General features: G+C 40.5%; 1 protein-coding gene and 1 non-coding gene across 2 annotated transcripts in view; both read left to right on the top strand.

Annotated features, from left to right (window-relative positions):
• The first annotated feature begins 1,140 nt into the window (after nucleotides 1-1,140).
• The window catches only part of pparg (peroxisome proliferator-activated receptor gamma), a 40,406-nt gene continuing 26,485 nt past the window's right edge, over nucleotides 1,141-15,061 (top strand). The window contains exon 1 of the mRNA XM_061831841.1: nucleotides 1,141-1,336. Within this exon, the coding sequence (XP_061687825.1) occupies nucleotides 1,285-1,336 (52 nt within the window). The 5' untranslated portion in view covers nucleotides 1,141-1,284. The remainder of the gene's footprint in view (nucleotides 1,337-15,061) is intronic.
• Nucleotides 5,589-5,661, top strand: trnat-ggu (transfer RNA threonine (anticodon GGU)). The gene has a single exon. It is a non-coding gene; the product is annotated as a tRNA-Thr (tRNA).

Genomic DNA, 15,061 nt, shown 5'->3' with positions numbered 1-15,061 from the left:
GATATCAATCTTAAAGCCCATGTGTGCAGACACTTTCCTTCTGTCCGTCTTAGTTGACATAAACATTATATAACAGACATTAAAAATGTGAATTTTAATGGGCTACAGATACATGGGACACAACGTTACATATTTTCTGCTTAAATAACTGCAAATGATCATGCTAAAATATTAATACATTACCACATGGATAATCAGTAAGCAGGATTGTAGCATATTTATAAAGTATATCTAACATAACCCCAAAATTGGGAAGAATACTTATTTACTTTCTTATCTGTAGTTGTAGAGTAAGAATCTCTAATCTGTTGCGCAGTGTTTTGGGGGAGACTTACTGCGATAGCCAAGTTGGAGAAGTCCTGTAATACATATTTCATGTAGTTCAGTAAACTAACTTTCAGCTTTTTGGCTAACAAAAATCGGAAGTACTCTGCAAAAACGAGTTATCGAATTTGAGCTTTTTCTCTCGATATGACATGAAAGTTCTTTTTTTTTTTTTCAAACGCACTTTATAAGTGAACTATGTGGGGTACTTGGTAACTGCTCATATTATTTTTAAATATTTATCGCAGGTCTACCTCGTTTGTTTTTGCTAGTTCTGCTAATGCTAAGCTAGCTGCTAACTCGCGAGTTAAGTAGCATAAACAGGTGAGGAAATAAATAGATCGAATATTTTCCCGGAAGAGGAAAATTCGCGTCTGGAAAGTCAGTAACAAAGATACGTGTAATTGGGTTTTCGCAACATTAAAAGACAACCCGTTGCAAACTAGCCAGACTCGTTTAATTAGATTGATATCGACGGGAAACAACGGGTCTGTGTTCGTGTCCGTGTGAGAGAGAACGTTTGGATTTGCCGCTTCAAAAGCGCCTCAGGGCTGGATGCGGGGGCGGGGGAGCGGAGGCAGACGCTGACGGGAGGCCGGCAGTCGGAGAAGCGAAGGCGGCCACAGTTTGGAGAAGCCACCGCGGTAAAGAACCGGAACCAAGAGGAAGCCATTTTTTTGAAGGAAAAAAAGAGAGAAAAAAGAAAAGAACATCAGGTATGCGGTTTTTTCTACTTACACTATTGTTTGTGTAAAAAAAAAAAAAAAGTGTATTTTTATGAGCGAACCGAGCTGTACCTTTATGGTGGACTGATCCGTTCGCCGCTTACTTGGCTGGACGAGGCGTCCGCCGGGACACGGGGGTGGTGGGTGGTGGAGATGCCTGGGGGGTGCGGTTAAAGGACGCGCTAGTGGCAGCCGGTCAGGTGCTCCTGATCCACATTTTCAAAGTGACTTTGACATGCAAACACCAGGCGGAGACTCTAACCATCAAGCTCGTCAAAGTTATTTCGGTAAGTAGGCTTCACTGCCATTTTTTTTAAGTCTCGTTTTCCAATAGGGTTGTGATTCAGTGATCTGTACTAAATGTGGAGATGTTGCTCAACCGTATTTCCGACTGTGTTTTGTTGAAATATTGTATGGCATGACTCATCACAATGTAAACATGCTTGCAATTTGCTGAGTCACCACAGAGTGGAGAAATTGGAAATGTTGACCATATTTTTAAAAATCAGGGACACCTGTTGAGTGATAGGGCTTCCATCTTAAGGGAACTCAAATGGTCTCTGTCATAGCACGGTATCAAAAAAAAAAATCAAAAAGCAAAAGAAAAAAAAACAAATACATTTAAAAAAAATCTCCAAAGAAGTTCTCTGAAAGTCTTTGTCATCTTTTATATATGTTAAATGACATTTCAAATTGTTATCGTGGAACTGATGAGGAAAGTCCCAATAAATTGTCAAAATTACACCCCCCAAAAAATCAAGAAAATACCATGGAGTAGTTAAAAAGTTGAGATGGACAAAATGTGATAAATTTCTATACAAAAAAAATCAAGACGAATGATGAGAGTTGACAGCGATGTGAACGTCTGGACATTTTAGTCAGAATTATGTCCTATATTCCTGATCAGGACCATTTGGTTCTTCAATTATATTTGAATAAGATGCAGCAATGTCATTTTATAAAAATAATAATAAAAAATAGTGTGTGTTTGTGTATATATATATATATATATATATATATATATATATATATATACACATCTATTCACAAATATCACCAAATTTAGTGAGATTAGATGAGAGATGTTTTTTCTGTCATAAGGTTGCCAGATACCTTCACGGAGAGAGTGATTTTTACATTATTTCAATTTTATTAGTCCTCGACAATTATCCAATTTTTTTATGTTTAAGTTAATTTGTCATTTTATTTTTTAAATTCCTTTTCTTTATCACCCTCTGTCCTTTGCTGATGTCTACTTCTTACAATAACAACATGGCTGCAAACTCGAAGAAGCTAGTCGACAAAAGAGAACCCATCGTTGTCAATTTGTTATTTGGTCACTATAAGTTGCAAATTTTCAGACCCATCTTGAGACTGATTTAAAAAAAAAAAAAAAAAACAGACTTGCAAGCAACGATTTTATTTCCTACTTAGAAGCAGACACGAGTGGATTCATTTTTACATTTTTTTGAGTGTAACGAGTCTAGTGGAAGGCAATCAAGGAGTCATTTGCGTTAAAAGACATGGGAAAACAGTGATTTATTGACATAATGGGACCATTTGACCTAAGGTATGGGCGTCCAAGCTGCAAATATTTTGCTGAGGTCATCTTGCTTCACCTGCAGAAACAACTCAACATGAGAAAAGGGTGTGTGAGAGCTGGAGGTGCTGCAGTGTTACTTTATTCTTACGCTTACATACAGTATGGACCAGCCGAGCCCTGCAGTTTCAGAGAACTATTTATTCTGATAAACTGTCAGACGTTTAACATGTTAATTTTATTCAGGGTTGTGTTTACATATGCGTTTCAACTAAAGGGACAGAGGAAACATTTAGTTTCTCATTATTTGAAGTTATTCATTCCACTGTTTCTGTTGAAGTTGATTGAAGTTAATGCTGGGAAATAAAATTTTCTGGAAAAAAAAAACAGTATCAAAGATTGTTTGGTATCAAGAGAAATAAGGCAAATCCCAGAAGGGAAAAAAAACAAAACTCTGTTTGAATAATGTAATTCTATTAAAATCTTCTATACCATTGATCCTCACTAGGATCACGGGGGTGCTAGATCTTATCCCTGTTGACTTCGGATGAGAGGTGTTTTGTTTTTTTTGTTTTTTTTTTGTAAATAAATATTCAAGAGTGGCTTCAAGTCACTCTTAGATGAATGTTAGTCAAACTAAAGATATCCTCCGCTACCTGAATGCTCACATACAATGGGGAAACTCCGTAGGTACACGGGATAACAGTTAGCATATACAGTATGTGGCAGTGGTGTTACCCTTTTTGTAACAGATATATCAACACAAACGGTGCTGCAATACACATAGAAAGGCAAGACAATGATATATAGAGGCATATATTCTTTACCGTTTAAAAAAAAAAAAACAATATTAATGCCGTATTGAGAAGTTGAGAGAGGAGTTGAGCCTCCAAACTTTACTGCCTCCAGGTGGTTAAGGCACACACACCAGATTGAGCAGCACAATTAAAGGAGAACTGTGACAAAAACTGTGTAATTATACATCCATCCATCCATATTCTGAGCTACATATCCTCGTAAGTGTCATGGAACTGTTTAATTATTCTTAATTCTATGTATTCCTCTAATTACTGTACATTGAATAGTATAGGGCAACACGGTGGCTCAGCTGGTAAACCGTTGGTAAACCGGGTTCGATCCTGGCCGTGACTGTATGGACTTTGCATGTTGTCCCCGTCCCTGCGTTGGTTTTCTCCGGGCACTCCGGTTTTCTCCCACATCCCAAAAACATGCAACATTAATTGGACACTCTAAATTGCCCCTAGGTGTGATTGTGAGCATGTCTGTTTGTATCAATCTGCCCTGCGATTGGCTGGCCACCAGTTCAGGGTGTACCCCGCCTCCTGCCCGTTGACAGCTGAGATGGGCTCCAGTGCTCCCCACGACGCTTGTGAGGATAAGCGGCCAAGAAAATGGATGCATGGAGTGCAATTTGTGTCATAATAAAACACATTACATTGTTTGTAGGGATCTGGAAAGGATTAATAGCATTTCAATTTATTTTAATGGAAAATGAGATTATGACATACACGTGCTATGAGTGTGGTGAAGGAATTAATTAATTCATATCTCAAAAAATGGGAAATAGTATAGAAACTATTCACAGTCACACTTACAGTGTCAACAATTTAGTTTTCAGTGAACCTTTCATCCAATTATTGTGGATAGGGGATGACGCTGGTGTACTCAGAGAAAACAGGAAGGCCAGAACACGGTTTCAAACCCGCAATCTCAGATCTGTGTGTCTGATTTGCTAACCATTAGTTCGCTGTGATGTCCAATCATGTTCTTGTCATTTGTGTTTGTTTGTTTTTCTCATCCAGCAAAGGGGCCAAAATAGATTGAAAATCCCTTCCTGATGGAATTCAGGATTTTTTTTGTTCTTGGTATTTTTCCAAAGTCCCTTATAGCAACGCGTAAGACTGTTGGATGTTACGGTTGCACAATTGCTCAAATGTGTGTCGCAACGACTCGCGGGCGCAGCCGGTATCTATAGAAAGGAGACAGGAGCTGTTCAAACTTGCACAGTGCGCTGCCAAAAACAAACAATTGGCACAAATGATGCGGTGTTTCCATTGGTGATGACATCAGCAGCGGCATCAAAGGAAGAAATATTAAGTATTATTAAAGCCGAAAGGAAAAGAAGAAGATTAAGTCAAACAATCGTGAGTCATTTTGCACTTTTTTTTTTTTTTGCTGGAAGATAAATTATGACTTTAATTTGAGTATACGGCAAAGGAAAAATCACACTCCTAATTCTAACTGTGGGTGTGTTGGCCCAAAAACTAAAAAAAAAAACACAGAAGTGAAAATTTCCGCTGTGATGCAACAGGCCTATTTTAAATTAGTGGAACTTAGAATTATAGCAACTGAAGGATAATCTTTAATTAGATGCGTCCATAAAAGGTCTCGGAAAGGTCATCCTGGCTCCTTGCTCCTTGCGAAACCCCGCTTTTTGTCAAAAACGTTTAAGCGTGTAGACATATATGTCAGATTTGTCAGTTTGGGCTTCAGTTCTCCGCTCCGACCTTTCTTTGTGGAGTTTGAGTGTCCTCCCCATATTTGATGATGGCGGGGGGGGTTTCACTGGGTACTTCGGGCTCCTCCCACATTCCAAAAATATGCATCCACTGTAGGTTCTTTGAAGAAACTACATTGCTGAGAATGTAGGAGTAAATTCATCCATCCATCCATCATCTATCCATTTTCTTTGCAGTTATTCTCACAAGGGTCGCGGGTAGTGGTGGAGCCTATCCCAGCTGTCAATGGGCAGGAGGCAGGATACACCCTGAAGTGGTTGCCAGCCAATCGCAGGGCACATGGACACAAACAGCTGCACTCACGATCACACCTAGGGGCAATTTAGAGTGTCCGGAGGAAACCCACGCAGGCACGAGGAGAACACACAATCTCCACACAGGCGGGGACGGGATTGAACCTGGCACCTCAGAACTGTGAGCCCAACGCTTTACCAGCCGCCACTCAAGCTTCGTCCAGGAGGCCCCGTAGCTCAGTGGTTAGAGCACTGGTTTGGTAAACCAGAGGTTGTGGGTTCGTATCCCACTGGGGCCTCCACTCCCTGAGAAGGGTTGCGTCAGGAAGGGCATCCGGCGTAAAAATTGTGCCAAACATATATATGCGTTCATCTGAGTTGACACGCTGTGGCGACCCCGAAAGGGACAAGCCGAAAGAAACGCACACTCAAGCTTCGTCCACATTTAAAAAAACACGTTAGGTTCATTTTAGAGTCTAAGCTGTCCATTGGTGTAAATGTGAGTGCGAACGGTTGTTTGTTGAGATGCGCCCTGCGATTGGCTCGCAACTCGCCCTGGGTTTACACGACTTCACTTGCCAAACATCAGCTGGAATAGCTCCACAGAATGTCTGGTGGTTAAACTTCTTCTTCTCACATTTAGGGAAGGTCCCTTCCTTAGGAATGTGTGTCGAGCACAATTCCAAAGAAAAAGCGCTCCCAGTTAGACTTTTCCATGCTCGCTGAGCAGAGGTCATTCGAGGTGTGCTGAAGTCGCATGTTTGGGCGATTTTTAGAGGCAGGAAACTCTTATCCTTCCAAGTGTGAGTATTTTTGCATTATTTTATTTTTGGAGTTATTGAGTTATGACAGATGATACAGCAGTTTGAGGATTGAAAAAAAAAAACAGACTAGCATTTAACGTTAATGATGTTTACGATGAGCTCGTGCGTGTGTGTAAATGGTTTGAATGAATGACTCAGACTTTGTACGGTTGTCGTAAATGAAAGGAGTGTCTCAGATAGCATACCACCGTGAGTTTATGTTGCCTCCTCACATGGCTCGGCAGTGGCGCTCTTTAGTAGACATGCTTGCATTTAAAAAAAATAAATAAATAAATAAAAAAATCCCATCGCAGATAAGATTAATTGTATTTAACTGAGTTATTGTAACAGTTTTTGCAGAAAGCCAACCTTTGATTTAGCTTTATCAGGCCGCATTAAGATCTTGTTTATTTAGTAAAAGCTTAAGGTTATGGTTTTATTTGTTTATTTTTATTTTTTTAATTAGATGTAATTATTAACCACAAAGGTCAGTCATGTATCCATTTTAGACTGAAAAGCTTTTTTTTTTTTTTTTTTTTATATGGGGCTAGAATGGTTAATTCAGTAAAAAGTGTCTCAACAATAAATATTAACTTTGTTGCCAGAGCAAGATTTGGTGGTTGGGACATCTGTCTCAGAGAAGTTCTGTGTTGGAGTCTTGGTTCGGGATATCCTGTGTGGAATTTGTATATTCTCCCCATTCTTGTGTGGGTTTTCTCCAGGTGCTGTAGCTTCATCCCACATAAAAACAAAAAAACAGTTCATTGAAGATTACAAAAAAAAAAAATGTTCATAGGCTTGAACGCGTGTGAATGGTTGTCAAGATGTGCCCAGCGATTGATTGGCAACCAGTCCGGCCGGGGTGTACCCGCAAATTCAGATGAGATCGACTCCACTTCGCCTGTGACCTGAATGAAGACACTCGCAATAGTAAAGGGATGGGTATTATTACACATCTGTTGCAGTATTTATATTGTATTTAAAGTGTATTTACATGACTATCTATCCATCCATTTTCTTAGCCGCTTATACTCACAAGGGTCACGGGAGTGCGGAGTGCGGAGTGTGGAGTGTAGAGTGCTGGGGCCAATCCCAGCTGTCATCGGGCAGGAGGCAGGGTACACCCTGAACTGGTTGCCAGCCAATCGCAGGTTACATGGAGACAGACAACAGTCACACTCAAAATCACACCTAGGGGCAATTTAGAGTGTTCAATTAATGTTGCATGTTTTTGGGATATGGAAGAAAACCGGAGTACTCGGAGAAAACCCACACAGGCACAGGGAGAACATGCAAACTCCACACAGGCGGGTGTGTGATTGAACCCGGGACCTCAGAACTGTGAGGCCAACACTTTCCAGCTGCCCCACCGTGCCACTTAGATTAGTCTTTGCTTGATAAAATTAATGTGTGATCTTCGCTGGTTATATCTTTTGCCGCTAAAAAGGCAATCCATTAAAATACAAGGAAAGATCTCTTTCATAGCAATGGAGACACAGGATCAAGTTAGTTGCGGAGTTCCCCCTCCGGGTGATCGCACACCCAACAGCCCCTTCCAAGTGGAATTCCCTTCTGACTACCGCTGGAAGGAGCCAGCAAGGAAGGTCGAGTCATTTAGAAATAAAAGATTGGAGGAAGAGGAAGCAGTTAGCTTTAGCTGACGCCTGCAATGGAGAAAAGTAGATTGACCAGTGAGGTGAGAATTTTGCCTTAGGTAACAGGCCTCCTTCTACTATATAGTGCGAACGTTGTACAATTTCATAATCTGAATCTGCTTTATTGCCCAAGATAATAACAACTGTATTGTTACAATTTAGAGCTGGAACTGGCATCATTTGTGCGTTGTCTTCATTAAAGAAAGGAATCATAGTACACGTATTTTCAGCTGGTTTCAAATTGCGTCATGCCTCATTTATTATTTTTTTTTTTTTAGGCTTTTTGCCACTCACACTTTCCTGAGAGAATGATGCAAAAGGAAAGGAACAATATTGAGCCGCATTAACCATGACGTAGGCAAACTCTCGTCCAAAGCAGAAAGTACTTGTAGCGTCCTGTATTAAAGAGTGTCATCGTTCTAGTCGGCGCAGTTTAGCACTGCTCCCAGCTTTGTTTTGTGGTGGTTGCTCCTTCCTATTACCTCTGGCTTGAAAGGACCCCCAACCAGTATTAAGTAGCTATTCATGAATAAATGATTTTTATTAACTGTGAGTGAAGTTTTACATTCGAGTCCATGCATTTGTATTTGGGCGGCACGCTAGAACAACTGGTTAGAGTCGTGGCCTCACAGACCATTCTGGCCCCGCCTGTGTGAAATTTGCATGTTCTCACCGTTCGTGCCTGTGTGAGTTTTTTCCAGGCACTTCGGCTTCCTCCCACATCCCAAAAATATGCATTAATTGGAGACCATAAATTCCCCGTAGGTGTGATCGTAAGTGCGACAGTTGTCTATCTCCATGTGCCCTGCAATTGGCCGGCAACCAGTCTGGGGTGTACCAGGCCTCCTGCCCGATGATAGACTCCATCACCCCCGCGACACTTGTGAGGATAAGCGGCTTGGAAAATGGATGGATGGGTGTTTGCGTTTGACAAAGAGGGAGCAAAAAGTGAAGCTGTTCACTGCTACGTTAGGTTTTTGTGCATGATAGCAGCTGCTTGTCACCTTTGAGCACAATTAGTCTTTTCTTGCAGTCCGTCTCGAAAGGCTTGTTTTTAGCATGCGGTATAACAATCAGTATGATATGTACTGTGGGTTCCTCAAATGACGAGGATCCACACACGCCTGTTCTAATGACAGGTTTTTGGAAAGTAGAAAATGACATCAAGATGAATTACTTCAAAACGTTTTCAGCATTAACGTGACCTGTATGAGACAAACACAATTTTATGTACTGATGCAAGTAATTTTGCTGTCCCAATAACAATACAGATCCTGGTGCAGTAGTTTCCCTTTAATATTGCATGCAATTATTGGCAAATTTCTGTGACCTTTTTATAATCCATACAGTATTTTAGACCAAACACTTAAATGAAAGTAGATTAATCAAACTAAAATCAAACACAAACTGGCCAACAAAATACCATTCAAAATATCGGGTGGTAGAACCATTTTTCAATGAATCTAGTAAGTTTAAGTACAATAAAAAACAATGTAGTGCTTAAATTCCCGGGCCCGCCTATATGGAGTTTGCATGTTCTCCCCGTTCCTGTGTGGGTTTTCCCCGAGTACTCCGGTTTTCTTCCATATCCCAAAAACAAACATTAATTGGAGACTAAATTGCCCAAAGGTGTGATTGTGAGTGTCGTCTTTCTCCATGTGCCCTGCAATTGGCTGGCAACCAGTTTAGGGTATACCCAACTCCTGCCCGTTGAGAGCAAGCATAGGCTCCAGCGCTCCTGCGACCCTTGTGAGAATAAGCGTCTCAGAGAATGGATGGATGAATAATTCATTTAATTTATAGGCACTTTTCAAGCCGCTCAAGGTCACAGTACAAACCTAGTTTCAAGAAATCAATATAATAAACCCAAGAAAAAGGATAGAACTTCAAATAAAGTGGAAAACGTTTATGGGTGGTCCAAAATTGGTGTCTCAAGAGTTTGGATTTCAAGAGGGTTAATGGGTCTGTTTATAGAAAATTCATCATAAAGTCAATGTGTGATGTCAGTTCTTTTAATAATGACAACTATCCAACAACCAACAGATTGTGGCTTCTGGGAAAGTAACCAGTTAAATGGTATAATACATGATACAGCAATTTGAAAATATGTTGTAAAGTGAAGTATTTCTCTACCAGTGCACTTTCGCATATTTTCAACAGAGACCGTGATTTGCAGTAGCCTTTGTTCCACTTTCCTCTTTGGAAAGCTATCAGAGTACAGTACTGCAATTCACAACCACGCATCAGGTCAAACCTTGTGTTTTTTCTAGGACTGATGCAGGTTTTGTGTCGGTACGTGTATTGCTAGGGATGCGTGGCATCTGTCCATTTTTTTTTTTTTTTTTTTTTTTTTTTTTTTTTAAGCTCTCACGGTTGAGTTGGAGCCTTTTCCAGCTGACCCAGGACAAGGTGCACAAATTTGTCAATGAGTTGTCGGTTAAATTGTGATAAAACATCCTAATGTGTTATATTCTGTTGCAATTTGTCAAGGGCCTCACATAAGCCAATATCTTTTTGAAAATGACTTCACATTCCCGCCACTTAACATGTTGAACTTAAATTAAGGTTTACGAATGTTTGGGGGATCACGGTAGTCTATCGCCCCTTCATAGTCCCTATCTGTCAAATTGGTGCACCAGAGCTGTAACAAAATGTATTTGCTTATTTCCTTTCACTGAGGTCGTAACTCAGTTCAACCCATATGAAATTAGTCTTTCCCATTGAAATGAATTGAAATTCCATCAATCCGTTCCAACGTCCCCTAAAAAAACACCACAATCTTTCTTTTGTGTGATTTTAATAGGGAAAATAGCACTGCATTGCATTGAAACACAATTAAGATCAAGATACCACAATATTTTATCCAGTATATGTCAGGGAGTGGAGCAGCTCATGAAATTATCTGATTTTGTTAACGGATACACAGTTGCTGGGTACTTTCTGTTAAAAGGCAAACGTGATCTGCCTTCAGATGTTGCTATTTTACAGAATCACTGTTTTGAAGAAGCCTTATAAAAACAACACCTTGTTATTATGCAAAATGTGAGCTTCTTGGGTGATGATTTGAAATGTGCCGTTTAGGCAGATATGTTGGTATAGAATGCAGAAGGTTGAATTAAATTCAGAACAAATTCCACTTGGTGGACTGATTTGTCAACCTTGAACTTTTGTGTGATCCAGTTCAGATTGTTTTTATTTTCGTTTTTTTTACATCATCATTCGTTTTCTTATTATCTGAAGGAAGTCCCCTCGCATCTCTTTTTTTCTGAGCTTTTCGAGGAATAAGGCAATATTCTTCTCGGATTCTTCCTCAGGCCATTCCTGCCACGCTCCTTCGCATCTTTAGATGTGCAGCATTTGGAGTGGAATGAGGTCGAAGCTGGCCTGAAGTGAACTTGTGCAACCTCAGCTCAACTATACATTTACGTATATAGCGCCCGTACACGCTCTCAGGGCCGTACCCACTCACTGTGTATGACTATATGTGTGTGTGCGTCTTTGTATGACCTTGCACGTTGCACCACTCCTTCCCCTTATCCACCGAAGGAAGCGTTTGAGACTCTAGGGACTCATCAACTATTAACTCATAACTATTTAAAGGAATTGGGGGAAAGTTCATGTCCTCAGATTATTGTGAAAATTGCTGCTTCCCCGTGAGCGCCTAATGGAGCTAACGCGCGCGCATACAGAAGCAATGTCCAGGTGATTTTGTCAAATAATTTAGACTCAAAAAAAAAAAAGTACAATTTGAGGCGGCACAGTGGATCAGCTGTTAAAGTGTTGGCCTCACAGTTCCCGGGTTCAATCCCGCTTCCGCCTGTGTGGAGTTTGCATGTTCTCGCCGTGCCTGCGTGGGTTTTCTCCGGGCACTCCGGTTTCCTCCCACATCCCAAAAACAAACATTTATTGGACACTGTAAATTGCCCCTAGGTGTGATTGTGAGTACGACTATTTGTCAAGATGTGCCCTGTGATTGGCTGGCAACCAGTTCAGGGTGTGGCCCGCCTCCTGCCCGTTGACAGCTGGGATAGGCTTCAGGACTCCCCGCGACCCTCGTGAGGGTAAGCGGCAAAGAAAGTGGATGGATCCATTATTTGTGATTATTTGTGCACATTTTTTGAAAATCGTTTATTAGGGTACAGCAGACATGGCACCTGTGCAGCTGAAGTTTAGCAACACAAATAATTTAAGAATTAAATCTGCTAAACATTTGAAAATAAAAATAGTGGTAAAATGGTGGGTTTTATGTGGAATGGAGGTGCATGAATGATACTTTTATGGATTGTGGTTGTACACACATTGCATCTGTAAAGCTGAGGTTTACAGCAGAGCTAAGTGGGAAAAAGTTCTGTGGGCCTGTCGTGTTATTTCAAGTTTATATGTAGTAAAAACAAGCCCAAATAAATACATGTACAGTATTGACATATCCTGTCACTGTCAAAAAAGGACACACCTCATGGTACACTTATGCGTGTGTGTTTCGGCGTCTGCGTTTGAACTTGGCAAGCTCAACATTTCTCATGACAATAGATTTTTTTTTTTTTTTCACGAGACAATAGATTGAGGCATTAAAAATAATTTCAGGTTCTGTTACACACTGTAGTTCCCATGTTGTTCCGAGCCATTAAACCCACGCGTTCAACTTTGCACCCTCTGCATCAAAATACAAAAGTGCGAGTGAATAATTGACAGCGGCAGAGTCGCGAGGCCGTCAGTCTGCCTCGTGTCAGTCTCGTTTCCTTAAAATTTCTGCATTTTCATGATCACTTTCATTCTTTCTCTCCCCCCAGTGAATTACAATTATGTGGAAGTGGCTTTTAATGTTTACCGCGTGAGGGTGTCTAGACTAGTGCTTAATGAATAAAAACACATTATTAAAATTAAGTCAATGCAATATAGTTCCATAAAATGACACAAATGTCCTGTCATTTAAGCGACACATAATTAGTAACAGATGGAGAATCTAGTTGCATACAATACAAGAGTCCCCCCACAAAAAATCTGTGTTTTAAGAAGTATAGCAAATTTATTTGTATAGTGCATTTCATAGACAAGGTAACTCAATGTGCTTTACATGATTAAAGGCATTTGAAAACAAAGAGAGAAAACATATAAAATGGCATAAAAATGACAAAAAAAATATTTAAAAAAAAAGACAATTAAAACCGCATACAGTCCAAGTAATATGATCAAAAAGTGGATTTATTCTAAAAAGTATGAGGGGAAAAAAAGACGTTTTCAACCTGGATTTAAAAACATTCCCACTTGGGGCTGACGTCACCTCTGTCTGGCAACTTCTTCCATTTGTGTCCAGCATAATAGCCAAATGCTGCTTAACCATGTTTGCTTTGGACTCTGGGCTCCACTATTTGACCCGAGTCAGTCGATCTCAGAGCTCTACTGGGTTTGTATTCCGTAAGCATTTCTTTCATGTATTCAGGACCGAAATAATTTACTGATTTGTAGACAAGTAGCAGAACTTTAAAATCTATTCTAAAGCTGACTGGAAGCCTGTCCAAGGACTTTAGGATTGGAGTTCTATGCTCTGACCACTTTGTTTTGGTCAGAACGCGAGCAGCATTATTCTGAATGAGCTGCATCTGTTTAATACTCTTTTTGGGGAGTCCAGTCAGAAGACCATTACAGTAGTCAAGTCTACAGGAGATAAAAGCATGGATGAGCGTTTCCTGGTCTGCTTGACACATACAAGACTTCAATCTAGATATGTTCTTCAGATGGTCGAAGGCAGTTTTTGTGATTGATTGGATATGATTGTTGAAATTCAGGTCGGAATCAATCAGAACACCAAGGTTTCGGACTTGGTATTTGGTTTTTAAAGATAGAGAGTCCAGGTGTTTACTAACAGCAATTTTCATTTCTTCATTGCCAAAACCATTTGTCTCAGTTTTGTCGTGATTTAGTTGAAGAAAATTTTGTCTCATCCAGTTATCTATCTGATTTCGACACTGGCAGAATACCTCAATTGAACTGTCGTCATCTGGGGACACTCCTGAATATAACCTTGTGTCATCTGCATAGCTATTTAAGAAGCGAGTTACGTTTATCTGAAAGAGCCCCAACAGTTCAGTCCTTGGGCCATGTTGGGCCAGTTGAGACGTTGCCTATATCTGCTCAGAAGTGGCTTGACCCGGGGAACCCGAAAGTTGTAGGCCATCTCCGGGAGCCGTCTGAATGTGGTGGTTTAAAATAAATCTTTTTTTTTTTTTCAAGGCCATATCACCCAGCCCAAATAGAATTATACTTTAAAGAACTAAATGGCGATCCCGTGTCAGGATGTTTCATGTTGACGGGTTGCTGCAGTTACGCTGACACCGAGTGACTGCGCGGCGGGAGAGAAGTGCAACCAGAAATGCACCATGAGGTCGCATGTCAGACTAAAGTGACAGGAAGTCATCTGCGTCTCATGTCTGCGCCCCCCCCCACCCCAACCTCCACAGCACACATACATGCCCACTTTGAACATTTGTATTTTCTGATACAAGTTCTCTTTTATTCGAAAATATCTGCAAGCGTACAAGCGGGCCCACATAGTTTAAGGCCATGCAGATAATGCACAGTTTATATTTTGGATTAGTAACCATACAGTCATGGCTTGAGCACATGATGCTGAGCTGTCTGAACTTCTGCTGAGCCCAGACTGTGTCAGAGAGAGAAAATTTCTGTGTGTGTGTGTAGTTCCCTTTCTACTGGTCATCACTTCCTGAGGAAAAGCATGACCGTGTGCACTGACAAACACACGCACACACACATGCAAACCTTCTCTTCACTGCCAGTTGTTGGCCCCTGAGCTCACGGTTATGACTCTGAATTATTAAGGACACAACAGGGTGAGTGGAAGATTGTATGTATAAATGTACGGGGGGGGCGAGCGGGGGGTGCATGTGTGTGTGTGTGCATGTTCTTTCCGTGTGTCATTTATGGCAAATTAGTGTCAAAACTACTGTGTGTTTGTACAGGTAATCTTTTTATCTGAGGCTTCGACTGCCTTGTTGAGATTTAATGTTTTCGTGTTTCATCTTACTCTGTGATATGCAGATTCCCTTTGCAAAGTTTTTCATCTAATAAATATACATAATGTTATTTCAGTTGTTGGTTTTACTCCTTCTTATATAGGTGGTCCATTGATACATCTAGAATATACAGATATTTTGGTTCTTTTTGATGACATATTTTTAATTGAGCTCTGAAGAGGTTAGATTTTTTTTTTTTTTTTTTTTGGT

This window comes from Syngnathoides biaculeatus, chromosome 10 (assembly GCF_019802595.1).
Source record: "Syngnathoides biaculeatus isolate LvHL_M chromosome 10, ASM1980259v1, whole genome shotgun sequence".
Lineage (NCBI taxonomy): Eukaryota > Metazoa > Chordata > Actinopteri > Syngnathiformes > Syngnathidae > Syngnathoides > Syngnathoides biaculeatus.
This window is presented reverse-complemented; position numbering and strand designations above follow the sequence as displayed.